The 13,267-nt window shown below is 44.3% G+C and overlaps 1 protein-coding gene across 1 annotated transcript in view; it reads left to right on the top strand.

The window, feature by feature from the left end:
- Positions 1-2,749, top strand: part of ABCC4 (ATP binding cassette subfamily C member 4) — a 177,631-nt gene extending 174,882 nt beyond the window's left edge. Inside the window, exons 30-31 of the mRNA XM_015417130.1 lie at positions 467-527; positions 2,553-2,749. Of these exons, the coding sequence (XP_015272616.1) occupies positions 467-527; positions 2,553-2,749 (258 nt within the window). The remainder of the gene's footprint in view (positions 1-466; positions 528-2,552) is intronic.
- Positions 2,750-13,267: the final 10,518 nt, after the last annotated feature.

The raw sequence follows: 13,267 nt of genomic DNA, 5'->3' as shown, positions 1-13,267 counted from the left end.
GCTCCTGCCTGAGAGACGTTCTTGGAGTACTTCGGATCAAGATCCTGCCTGCTAGAGAACAGAAGACTGAAGACAACCACCGGTTTGACCCAGGGCCAGTTTTTAAAACTTTTCTCATTTTGTTGTGGGGTGGGGCCTGGGGGTGATGGTGGTAGGTGACTAGGCCTCTGGGCCCTAGTACAAATTTGGTGCCTCTACCTCAAACCCCTTCCCCCTCACCCCACTGAATACTCCTAAGAATAACTCCTTAGAAGATTTTGCCACTGACTACAATGGCACCATAGGATATAATGGAGCCGAATTTTTACGGTATCCCCGAATATTTCCAGATTCCAATACATTACTGGTATAGGTATTCGGATATATTCAGGAATACCAAAAAAAGCAGCTTCATCATACCCGAATCTGAAAAAAACTGATTTTCCCCCTACATACTCCTAATTATGGTCTTGCTGTTTTATGACAGGAAGAAAAACTCACTTTGTCCTGTCATCAGCTCTCAGAGCTTGTCTACATGTTCAGCAAAGGTACATGGTACTAGGGCACCTCAGTGCGCGGACTCTAATCTGGGAGAACTTGGTTTGATTCCCCACTCCTCCACTTGCACCTGCTGGATGACCTTGGGCAAGCCATAGCTCTGTCAGAGCTGTTCTTGAAAAAAGAGCGGTTTCTGTCAAGAGCTCTCTCAGCCCCGCCTACCTCACAGGGTGTCTGTTGTGGGGAGGGGAAGGGAAAGGAGCTTGTAAGCCGCTCTGAGACTCCCTTGGGTAGTGAAGGGCGGGGTATAAATCCAAACTCTTCTTCTTCTTCTCTTCAGTGTGGGATCACATTTTTTAATTTTCTCCATTATTATTTTTTTTTAAAACCCTCACCACAGAGGAAACTAGCATGGCAGGTTACAGTGAGGGAGCTCTAGTAGTGTATTGTATCTGAACAGTTACAAAATCTTGTGGCACCTTAAAGACTAATGAATGTATTGTAGCATAAGCTTTCATCAGTCAGGGCCCTCTTTATCAGAATTATGTTGGCAGATACGTGGAGGTGTGAGATACGTGTTAGAAGAATTATGTTGGCAGATAAGAGGTAGAGAGCCCTCAAGTTAAAGGGCCAGTTTGGTGTAGTGGTTAAAGTGCGCGGACTCTAATCTGGGAGTACCAGGTTTGATTCCCAACTCCTCCACTCACAGCTGCTGGATGACCTTGGGCAACCATAGTTCTGGCAGGTCTCTAAGGTCCTCTTTAATTCTCGCAAATTGTTCACGAGACTCTCTTATGCCTTTAAGTGGAACCATTTTTTCTTATAGTGTAAGGGCAGAGGGGTTCTTTCTCATAGTGCGCCCCTTAACAAGGTTTTTGACTACATAGCAGAGCTAAAAGATACAGGTCTGAGTTTCTCCTCCCTCAACATACACCTCGCTGCTATTTCTCCTCTCCACATAAGTTTGGAAGGGACTTCCCTTTTTTCCACTTATTTGCAAAATGTTTCCTTAAAGGATTAGAAAACCTGTGCCCCCCTAAAGACCCCATCCTTCCCCAGTGGTGTCTCTCCTTGGTGCTGCTGGCCTGCTTGATGCAAAGGCCATTTGAGCCTCTCAAAACTTGTTGGCTATGAAAGTATTTTTTAGTGGCCATAACTTCAGCCAGATGCGTTGGTGAACTGGCCGTTCTTAGAGTTGAGCAACCCTTTTTGAAGTTTTTCCCAGGACATGTGGATCTTCTTCGTGGTCTCTGTGCATCACACCTCTGGTGGGATTTTCGTGCCCCTCCTGTAGTCATGCACACTGGAGCCCTGCATGTGACTTGAGAGTGGGTGCGAAAATCCCTTTTGCTTTTGATTATACCGATTGGGGTCGGCGCAGGCACACTATATCTAGAGGTGTGAATGCACAGATGACCACTCAAAGATAATCAGTTACAGGTAAGCAACCTGTTTTTCTCCGCCCTGGTTTGAGTTTTCGACCTAAGATTGTGTCTAAACTTAATTTATCCTAGGATGTTGTTTTGCCTTTGTTCCTGAATCCCACCTTTGAAGCGGAACAGGATCTTTATTCTCTGGGTGTTAGAAGGGCCTTACTCTTCTATTTGAAAAGAACTGCTGAGTTCCGTAGGGAGTGTTGTCTGTATGTATTGCAGATCCAAGGACAGGGAGACAGGCACCCCCACACACCCTTTCTTGATGGTTGGTGCAAACCATCAAGTGTTGCTATGACTTAGCTGGTTGCTCTTTTCCAGTGGAGGTGTGAGCCCATTTCACAAGGGCTTTGGAGTCTTCGACAGCCTTCTGGTGTGGTGTCCTGCTGGAAGAGATCTGCAAAGCGGCCACCTGAATGTCTTCCAACACTTTTGTGTGACATTATGCATTAGATGTTGCAGCCAGATGGCACATAGAATTTGGAAAGGCTGTCCTTTACTCTTTGTTTAAATAGGTGAGCATGTTTCCCTCTGTCCTGTGTATAGTTTGCTAGAATCCCCATGTGGGACTGCACAGAAGATCAATGTTGAAAACAGGGTTGCTGACCTGTAATGATTGTTCATCAAGTATCTTCTGTGCAGGCACACATACCCTCCCTCCTGCCCCACTATGTGCTCTCGGCGACATGGAAGAACTGAGGGTGAGTGGCGGTGCTGTGCGGGAGCATGTGACTGTGGGCGGGGACAAAGAAGAACTGAGGGTGAGTGGCGGTGCTGTGGGCGGGGACAAGCTTATGTCTCTGTGGCACACAGTGCCCTCTGGAGGCTTTGAACTTTAAACCTACTGATCGGCAGGCCTGCCACAGAGTCTCAGGTCTGTTGCTACGGAGTCTTAAATCTCAACCAGGTATTGCACTTAAGAATTTAAAGGGGGGAGGGGACTGCATATGATAATTTGCAATTTAAAATGCAGGGGGTGGGAAGGGCAACCTGGAAAGGGTGAATTACTAATTGTGTTTATATATAAAAAGAATGATTAGTTATAATGAAAGGAAAATCAAACTGAAAGGAGTGAAAGTAACAGCCCTCCCTCCTGCTGCTGTCTTTAAAATGCACCTGTAGTCAAGTAGGTGAAGTTGTTAATAATTTTGCCCGTAGGAAAGGGGTGTAGGAGAAACGAAAAGGCTGTGGATTTTTTTTCCTCTTGAGAAAGCCATGAGCCGGTTGGAGATAGTTGGATTCTAGTGTGAATCAGAGCAAGGACTTGCCTTCAGTTTTCATCAGGTTTTATTTTCCCTAATGAAAGGAGCCTACTGCGAGAACAAAAGAAAGAAAAGAATGCACTTTACACAACTGCAGACAGAATTGGCCTGAGGAGCTGTTTAATTCGAGTTTGTTCCCTACTCCAAAGCCATACTTCTGGTTTCATAACCCAGTCACGCCTTGAGCGGAGTATCTCCACAATATCTTTCTTTAATTATAAATATGCTTATCAAACTTCAAACGATGTGGAATCGTTGAGACGATCTGTATTGTGTAAGGTGATACTGTCCTAAGACAATCACACCAATGAGTAATAATAGTCTGTTCTTATAACTACCTTTTCTTCTGGGAATACCAAAGCAGGTTACAAACATGTATTGACTAAAACAGTGCAACACTTTGGCTAGGTAGGGAAATGGATGTGGACTTAGGGATCCAGCCACTCTGCTCAGCAAAGTCGGAAGTCTCCTCCAGCCTAAGGAGCCTTCCTCCACATTGGGGTGGCCAGATCCACCCCATTGGGTTGGATCCTGCCACCTTTTCCACTGGAGCAAGAGGAAGGAGGTCCAATCTCACCCAGTCCCCCTACTTTACTGCCACCCCGTTCCATATTTTTTAAAAATCTTCACAAGTCCCACAGTCCCCAAGTATAGTCTTTTGTAAGTCTAAAGGAACCTCTCTCATCCTTCTTGCACTAATAGAAAAGACGGTAGGATTAAACGAATTGAAATCATAGCAAAAATTTGCCTTAACAATGCTTGTGCATCAATAGTACTCATGTACTTCATCCTCCGCTAGGGTGATGTGGCTTCTGAGAGCTAAACAAACTCACTCTGGCCCTAGCCAAATTCGTTTCAACTATAGTGGCTCATCATACAGCTGTTCAGAACCGATAGGTTGATGGAAGAGTAATTTTATCATCTTCATCTATGTAAAAATGTTAAAAGACTTCTATTTTGTGAAATGTGAAGGTCCTGGTATACCAAATTATGGCTAGTGCTCACGTACTTCACATAATAGAGGTGGCTTCCATGTGGTTTCCCTGTTGCTGGAGCAGCTGCAACTAAGGCACAGCAGCAATTGGGCTTCCACATAGCAGGTGGAAGCACTAGAATGTCATTATATTGATATATCACTGTAATTATAGGTGTAGCAGGTTCTCTGAATTCCTGGCTTTCATAAAAAAAGTAAATCTCTATGCCCCTCCCTTGTGGAGATATCAGGAAAGTGACGTATCTTCACAAGGGAAGATGCTAGAGCAGGGGTGGCCAAACTTGTTTAATGTAAGAGCCACATAGAATAAACGTTAGATGTTTGAGAGCCGCAAGACATGAATGAATATTACAGATGTTTTTTATTGGAAAATATGCAAATTTTGCTTTTTATTAACATTAAATGAGACTGCCAGCAATAAAAACAAAAAGGGATAAAAACAGATATTTATAATGAAATTTATTTGTCCAGTGATATTTATTTGCTAATGATCTTTATATGTCTAAGAGAGAGAGGGGTGGAAAGAAAGAATGAAATAGAGAGAGAGAAAAAATCAAAGACAGCAAATAGACGGAGGGAGGGAGGGGGACGGAAGGAAGAGAGAAAGAGGAAGAAAGGGAGAGAGACAAAGAAAGATGGAAAGCAAGCAAGCGAATAGATGGAAGAGGGAGGTGGAGGTGGAAAGAAAGCAACTTTAACTTTAAATGTGTCCTCCAACCCACCCACCCCATGCCTCCAAGCCGGGAGGGGGGGCCTTTGAGAACACATTTAAAGTTAAAGTTGCTTTCTTTCTCTGCTCCCCCCCCCACCTCAGGCCTACCCAGGGAGGGGAACACTGGCTGGGGAAGGGAAGACCAAATGGGGAGGCATGCCTCCCCTTCGCTTCCCCAGCCGCCCTGCCAGGAGCCACACAATATGTGTGAAAGAGCCACATGCGGCTCCTGAGCCGCAGTTTGGCCACCCCTGCACTAGAGACTTACTTAAAAAAAAAGAAAGAAAGCTGAGAATTCAGAGAAGCTGCTATACCTATTGTTACAACACTATATCTATATAACAATGTTCTAGTGCTGAATGTTAAAAACACTAGAAAAAAAACTGAAAGTGGAGAATAAAAAGGCTATCACCTGGGCCAGAAAATCTGAATTTTCCCACCCACACAGCAGCCGTTCAGACATCACTGCTATCTTTCTGAAAGTTTCAGAGCAAAGTAGGTTTGAAAAAGATCAGAGAAAAGACAGGGAAATCCCTGAAGGTCCACAGATGCACCACAATGCTGTGGGAAGCAGGGAAAAAACTCACTTCCCAAAAGTATTGAACTCAGGGCAAAAATATGGTCATGGCTTTAGAGTGATTTAAGAACTAAACTAAAATATTCTGGATTTTTAAATCCTAATTCTCATCCATGGATGGAGCAGCCAAGATGTAGGAAAAACTGTTTGATCTGGAATTGTACACTGTGATATGGTATGAATATTTCTCTTGTGGAAAGTATTTTAGGCTGCAGTGTAAGCAAGTCCACAAAAGTTACTTGCACACATTTTCCCCCCTACTTGTCTTACTCACACATACCTGCATGCAGGGCTTTTTTCTTGGGGAACGCACTGGAACAGAGTTCTGGAACCTCTTAGACATGTTTAAAAGTTCATGAGTTTTCAGTACACAGATTGAAAACTTCATCTTCCTCTTGAGAGTTCTGGCACCTCTTTTTCAAAAATAAAAAATATCCCTGCCCGTATGTAGTAATGGTGAAAATGTCTCAAGTGTCTGATAATTAATACATTTTTTTTTAAAGTGATCTATGAAAAGCCTTATTTATAAACCTAAATTATACAGGACTCCCATTACTAAATCCTCCTGCAGTAGTGTTTTCAACTTAAGGGGGGCCTTTGCACATCAGCCTGTCTCCTTTGCAGAAGATTCAAGCATCTGTTCAACAGCACATAGTTTAGCCCTCTTCCCAGGAACAGAATTTTGACAGCACTTGCAACCAGTGTTCCCTCTAAGCTGAGTTAGTGTGAGCTAGCTCACAGTTTTTTAGCCTCCGGCTCACACATTTTTGTCTCCGCTCAGGAAGGAGGGCTCCAAAGCAAACTGAATTATGCAGGAGCCAAATCGCTCGCTCACAACTTTCATGCCAGTAGCTCACAAAGTACCATTTTTGCTCACAAGACTCCACAGCTTAGAGGGAACATTGCTTGCAACTGCTTGGGGAGGAGCCAAGAAAATCATGTTTCATAGGCAGAAGTCTTGCACACATGGAAGTGCTGTGCAATATCCAAAGCCACATTTCTCAGTAGAACCCCTTATAAGTTTCCAAAGAATGCCTGGGTTTCCTAAAATACCGCTCAGAGTTATCATAGGGTGCCTTTGTTTGTTTGTTTGTTTGTTATCATAGGGTGCCAGATGTCCAATACTTAGGGTATTTTCAGATGTTCATTGTATCAGTCTCATGGGAGAGCAATGTGAAGTTGGTTTTGTAGTCAGTTTATGATGTGTTTCCTTCTACTGCATGGCTGGTAATGAGGAACACCATGTTTGTGATTCTTTCCTGGGTGACTGGCAATGTCACTGGGTGTGTGTGTGTGTGTGTGTGTGTGTGTCAGCCGGCAGTTTCTGTGAGGAAATGAAGGGCAGAGTCTGGTGTGCCAGCATCATGCAGGCACGCTCACATCAATTCTAGTGAAAATCGGAAGTGAACGGGTGGACACTCTAGCAAATTGCAAAAACTCTATGGTTTTACCATAGAGATTCTACAGAATCCATCATGTCACCTCCAGGTTTTTCTGGAAGTGGTGTAAGCACACTAGTGTGTGTTCTCCTTCCCCCTTTCCTCCTGCTGGCATCTGAGGTGCCAACAGGTAATGAGACAGGATGCTCGGAGACCCGCCACGATTGGGGGAAGCCTGGCATCCCTACTTGGATGCCATGGGACGATTTGCTGCTGCTTTGACATGCAATAATATGCTGCTGGAAAACACCCTTCGGAACGTAAAATATGTTAATATCTCAAACTAATTCCTCTGCCAAAACATTATAATTCTTATCTGAATTGTGAAATATCTTTGGGGGAAGGGGTTTCCAGTCAGGAAGTTTTACAACCACGTTTGTTACACTCATTGTTAATGGTTCGTTTTGTATCCGACTACTTTGAATTAAAAGACAACCCTTGTGTAAATGCTGTTTTCGAATGCATTCTACCTTCACATTCTTTTAAGGTTCATCACAGTGTTGTGAATGAAATGGGGCAACTTATATACAGGTCAGAGCTGCTTTTTAAAAGGGTGCCAGTATTTTTTGATACCCAAGTAAAGACGACTTGAACCATGTTCAGTGTGAAAAAATTTATTCTGAGGACTAAAAATTCTTTCACGACAAGGTTTCTGGATTGACCCAGAAATGCCCTGGCAGTTTCCTAAGGAGGCATTGCCAGATTACAGCTGAGTTGAGAAATGTATTAGGATTGATTATTTTTCTTGCCAAGTCTAAGCCACACCTCACAGACAAATTGGCACCACTAATAGATCTCCTGAAAGAAAGAGTCAGGCTTAGTTTCAGTGGGACGCCCAAAATGATTTCCTTCACTAAAGCAAGGCTCCTAACAGATAATGCATATTATATAACCTTGTGCATATTATATAAAAAATCCACACTTGAGATTACAAACCAAGTTTTGATCATTCATCTGATTTATTCCAGGAAGTGTATTAGACTGCATTACTAATCAGGATTGATGCATTGTGACTGGAGCATCGCATCACCCAAGGTGGGCAGTATCACTGGTGGCACTGCCACCAGTGTTCCCTCTAAACTGAGTTAGAGTGAGCTAGCTCACAGTTTTTTATCCTCCAGCTCACACATCTTTGCCTCCGCTCAGGAAGGAGGGCTCCAGAGCAAACTAATTAATGTAGGAGCCAAATGGCTTGCTCACAACTTTAATGCCAGTAGCTCACAAAGTAGAATTTTTGCTCACGAGACTCCACAGCTTAGAGGGAACATTGACTGCCACCATTCATTCTTGCGCATGCTCCCTTTTTACAAGAGGGAAAACAAACAAAAAACAGTAGGCGTAAAGAATGGAAGAGCAAGATGGATGTACAGTAAGGATGAAATAAAGTGGGTCCCATCTTTCAGTTTTGGATACAAGGAGGAACCTGAAGAGAGGCCATGGCTCAGGGGAAGAACCTCTGCTTTGCATGCAGAGGGTCCCAGGTTCAATCTCCAGCATCTCCAGTTAAACAGCAGGTGATGTGAAAGACCTCAGCCTGAGACCCTAGAGAGCCTCTGCCAGTCTGCATAGACAGTATTGATGTTGATGGACCAAGGGTCTGATTCACTATAAGGCAGCTTCATGTATGTTCATGAGAAGTTTGAAGGTTGTAAATTGGAGTAGGCATTAATGAGACCTTAGCTGATTTCAGAACCAGTAATTGTTTCTTGGAAAAGTTTGGTGAACTCTAGGGGTGTGCAGTTTTTTTTAAATTGGTATTTTTCGGTTCAGGTCTATTTGACCCCACAAAAATTTAGGATTTCCAAAAAATCCCAGTTCCCAATACTGGCACAGTGTTCGGATCTGGGATTTTTCGGAAATCCTGAATTTTTTCAGGTCCAATAGACCTGAGAAGGGGAAATACCAGTTTTTTTAAAATCTGCCCAATCCTGGGACTGGCTTTGCATCTCCTGCAGCCCAGTTTAAACCAGGCTTCAAGAGAAGCCAATGCAAAGCTGAGCCAGTGGGGAACAGTCTGCTCCCCACCAGCACAGCTGATCCTTGGGCTGTCTTCTGCAGTTCCTCCCCCCCCCCCAGTTTTCCCAAGAAAACCCGGATACATTTTGGATACTGAAATCTGCCCCCCCCAAAATACCCCCCCAAATCTCGAATGCATACCCCTAGTAAACTCTTTAAAAACAAACCAAGAATTGGTTTTTATGTGCCCGTTAACATTTTGCGTTAGGTTATTTTGGTTGGGCATGTAACAATATAAAAATACTTTGGGACGCAAATTGTGGTTACCAAGAAATAGCTTAAGTGCAGGTAGTAGCTAAAATAGATGCCTTTTGTAATGTTTATGTTGTTCTTGTATTTTTAGACCACATCTCAATCTCACAAGTTCCTGGTACAATAACATATAAATACAAAATATACAAAAAACTATAATCTCACTATTGAACTAATAATCAGCATCCTAAGCATGTTAGCGGTGATACCTACAGAGCAACAGATACACAACTCCAATCAAAAAGTTATTTTAAACACTAAGTGCAGCACAAATTAATCAAGAAAGAACTTTCTAGAAAGAGAGGAGCTTGTATTCCTTGAATAAGTTCTGTGTACTCTATAGAGTCTCTGCTCACTTGCGATAGTACTTCCATTTGAGCAATCACTTAATTGTTCTTGTGCAAATGGAAGTGCTAGCACAGGACAAAGTGCCCTCATCAGCAGAGACTATCTAGCATAGACAGACTCGTCCATAGGATCCAAGCCATGGTCTCTAGAAAACCTGGAGATAGCAAACAAACCTAACCTCTTTGGGGAGGGAGTTCAATGGAAACAGAGAAGGTTGACCAGATTATCCACTCAACACATAGCAGGGCTTCATCAAGGGCTCTCCAGAAGATCTTAAGGCCTGGGGAATATATATGTGTAGAGATGCAGCTTCTAGAATCCTGGGCCGACACCATTCAGGTATTTAAAGATTGAAACTTTTTGTTACTTTGAAGTCCCCCTGGAAATTAACTGGTAACAAGTGCATTTCCTTGATGTTTTCCTTGGTCTCCCCAGTTGGAACCTTAAGCTATCTTGTTGTTGTAATTATATCAGCTATGACATCCAAATATCACTCAGAGGCATGCCTATGTAAAGCACATAGTCTAATCTTGATGTTCCAGAGCATGAATTCTAAGATTATTGATCACGCTTTATGAAGATTATAGAAACTTTCACTACTTAGAGGCTTGAAGAAAGATATTTATCTTTGACGTGGTCTCTGTGCTTCGCACCCATAAGATCTAGTGTGCACGCGCTGGATCGATCAGCATTGTAGCAAGCTCTTTAACGGATTTTCGCGCCCAGTCCCTCGGTCATGCACAGGAACCCCACCGCGCATGCCTTTCTTACCGCCACGTTGGAAAAACCTTTTCTCTGTCGGTCTGATCGGTTCGCCATTTTTGGCTATTTGCCTCACGGCTCTTTGGATTTTTCCTTGCTTTTCTACCTTTTTCGTTTTACTTCTTTGTTGCCTACAAAAATTTCAAAAAAACCCAAAACACTTTATTTTTCCTGAGGGGGGAAGTTCTGTTTACCTCAGCTTGGCCTTCGGGCTCTACCAACCCCTTCTTTCTCCACTACTTTCTTATTCTATGGAGAAAAAGTGGGGCTTTTTTAACCGGTGCCAACGTTGCAGTAGTAAACTCGCACCGCCTGACCGCCACACCCTCTGTATTTTGTGTTTGGGAGAGTCTCACAGACCTGACTCTTGCCAGCACTGTGCAAGATTTTCAAACCGAACCCGAAAAAACCGAGCTGTGCGCCTCAAAGTGGTGCTTCTTGAATCGGCTCTAAATCCTTCCACAACGATGGACTCCGAGAGACCTTCTACCTCGACGGCTCCGGTATCGAGGCCTGCCTCTGACATCGTTCAACCGATGCTGAAGCCTCCGGCATTGAAAGCGCAATCCTTCGCCTCAACACCAGTGAAGAAGAGACCCAAGGCAAGTAAGGAGAAGTCCACAAAAAATGGTTCCTCTAAGCCCCTCAAAGCGGTGCAGAAGGTGAAAGTAGCGGCGTCCGCACTGGGTGATGCCCCTATAGTGACCCCCGCGCCATCGATATCAGAAACGCACGCCCCACCACTGATATCTACAATTCAAATTTTGGACTCTCCTATTCAACAACTGGATCGTCCCTACTCCGACATTGAGAATGTGGAGCTCCTAATTCACCCCACGGGTCCACAGCTTTCCCTCTTTCCTTCTCCATCGTCAACATCGACAGTTTCGGAAGCTCCCAACGTCGATACAGGTCAGAATAGACACATTCCTTCTAGCGTGAAAATTACAATTGACAAGTTTAATTGGGAGACAATCACAAAAGCTAAAAACCAACTTTTGATATATGGTTCCTAATTATACAAGCTTTTTGTTCTGAATAAGTATATGTTTTATAGTTTATATAATTTAAACGCTATGGAAAAGTGAATTTTATATTGCAATTTTATATATTTGTAAAAGTTAAAACATGTTAAATGTTAGTATAGAAATTGTTTATGCAGCTCTACCTTATCCATCTCCTACAATATGTTACAAATTATTCTAAATAAACTTTAATTTTTTTGGGGGAAAAATGAATGGCCCATTCTCTAGGCCTCTCTGTCGTACAACAACAGCCACAGGTTACTGAACCTGTTTTTGATATTGTCCAACTGGATACCTCCATTACTATTGCACTCCCCATGTCTGCAGTCCTCTTGCAAGCTATCAAGGCCCCATGGGAAAAGCTATCTTCAGACCCAGTGTCGACGTCTGGACCACCTTCCTGAAGATAAGCTTTAGGTGGCCAGGATTATTCAAAAGGAAGGCATGATCCTTGCAAAGCAGCAGAGCAACACTTCCAAACATGCCTTAGATGCTTCCTCCAGAACAATGGCCTCTAGGAGTGTCATCCTCCACGAGGCAACAATTTCGCCCTCGCACCTCGACTAGGCCCTGGCAAAGACGCACCCTGAATCGTCAGTCTCCGGACAGGCACTGGAGACCGCGTACGGCTTCCGGTGGTCAAAGACCTGTCTTTCAAAAGCCCAAGTTCGGAACTGGACAACAGCCCTCACGCACCAAACAACCAAGGACCTCCAAACAGGGCTTTTCACGTCCCTCCTACAAACCCATCTGTCACCCTTCCTTTATGCCTGGCATCACATCACCTCGGACCAATGGGTGCTCTCCATCGTAACCCAAGGTTACCATATTCAATTCGACCAGAACCCCAACACTCCAGTCGTCGTCACCACACACCCTTCCCCACCCTCTCCTAGACTAGGTGTCCGTCCTCCTGCACAAGGGAGCCATCGAGAAAGTACCACCATACCTCTATGGGATGGGATTTTATTCCCGATACTTCACAGTTCCAAAGCAGGATGGAGGCGTTCGACCCATATTAGATTTGAGAGAGCTGAACTGTTATGTCACCTACCACCGCTTCCGCATGGTGTCCTTGCAGCAGATTATGCCGCTTCTCCGGAAAAACATCTGGATGGCCACCCTCGACCTGCAAGATGCGCACGTCCACCTCACTATCCACCCCTCCCACCGCCAATACTTGCGCTTCGCAACTGGTCAACAGCATTACCAATATGCAGCCCTTCCATTCAGCCTCTCAAGCGCCCCAAGAGTCTTCACAAAGACGATTATTGTGGTGGCGGCCTTCCTCCATTTCAAGGGTATCTCCATCTACCCATACATCAACGATTGGCTCCTAGTAGCGTCCTCCAAGGACACTCTAGTCTCAAACATCAATGAGACAATGGTACTCTTGGAAGATTTGGACTTGAAAATCAATCTCCAGAAGTCTCAACTTCAACCGGCCCAGCAGATACAATACATCGGTGCCCTACTGGATTCCAAGACATGCATGGCTTACCTGCCCCAAGACAGAGCGGCAGACATCATCCACCTAGCCACCGTCGTTCATAACCAACATTCGTCACGGCCTTCCAGATACAGAGGTTACTCGGCCTTATGGCTGCGACTACGTCGGTCCTGGTCTTCGCAAAACTAAAAATGCGCCACCTACAACTGTGGTTCATCCGCAACTTCGATACCTCGAAGAACGCACATACCATCGTCCTAACCCCTCTCCCAACATACGAAAGTCCTTACTTTGGTGGACTGTCCCTTCCAATCTTTTCCAAGGGGCGCCCTTCCATCCGCCGTCACCCCAAATCACCCTAACGACAGATGCTTCCCTAACGGGATGGGGTGCACACACGATGGGCCTTTCTGTTGGGGGGAAATGGAAATGGGACGCGCAGCAGAAGAAGCGACACATAAACTTCCTGGAACTGCTAGCAATACAGCATGCTGTCACCAGCTTCCTACCTATTATCAGG

The sequence above is a fragment of the Gekko japonicus genome, unplaced genomic scaffold (assembly GCF_001447785.1).
Source record: "Gekko japonicus isolate JY-2015 unplaced genomic scaffold, Gekko_japonicus_V1.1 scaffold927, whole genome shotgun sequence".
Taxonomy (NCBI): Eukaryota; Metazoa; Chordata; class Lepidosauria; order Squamata; family Gekkonidae; genus Gekko; species Gekko japonicus.
This window is presented reverse-complemented; position numbering and strand designations above follow the sequence as displayed.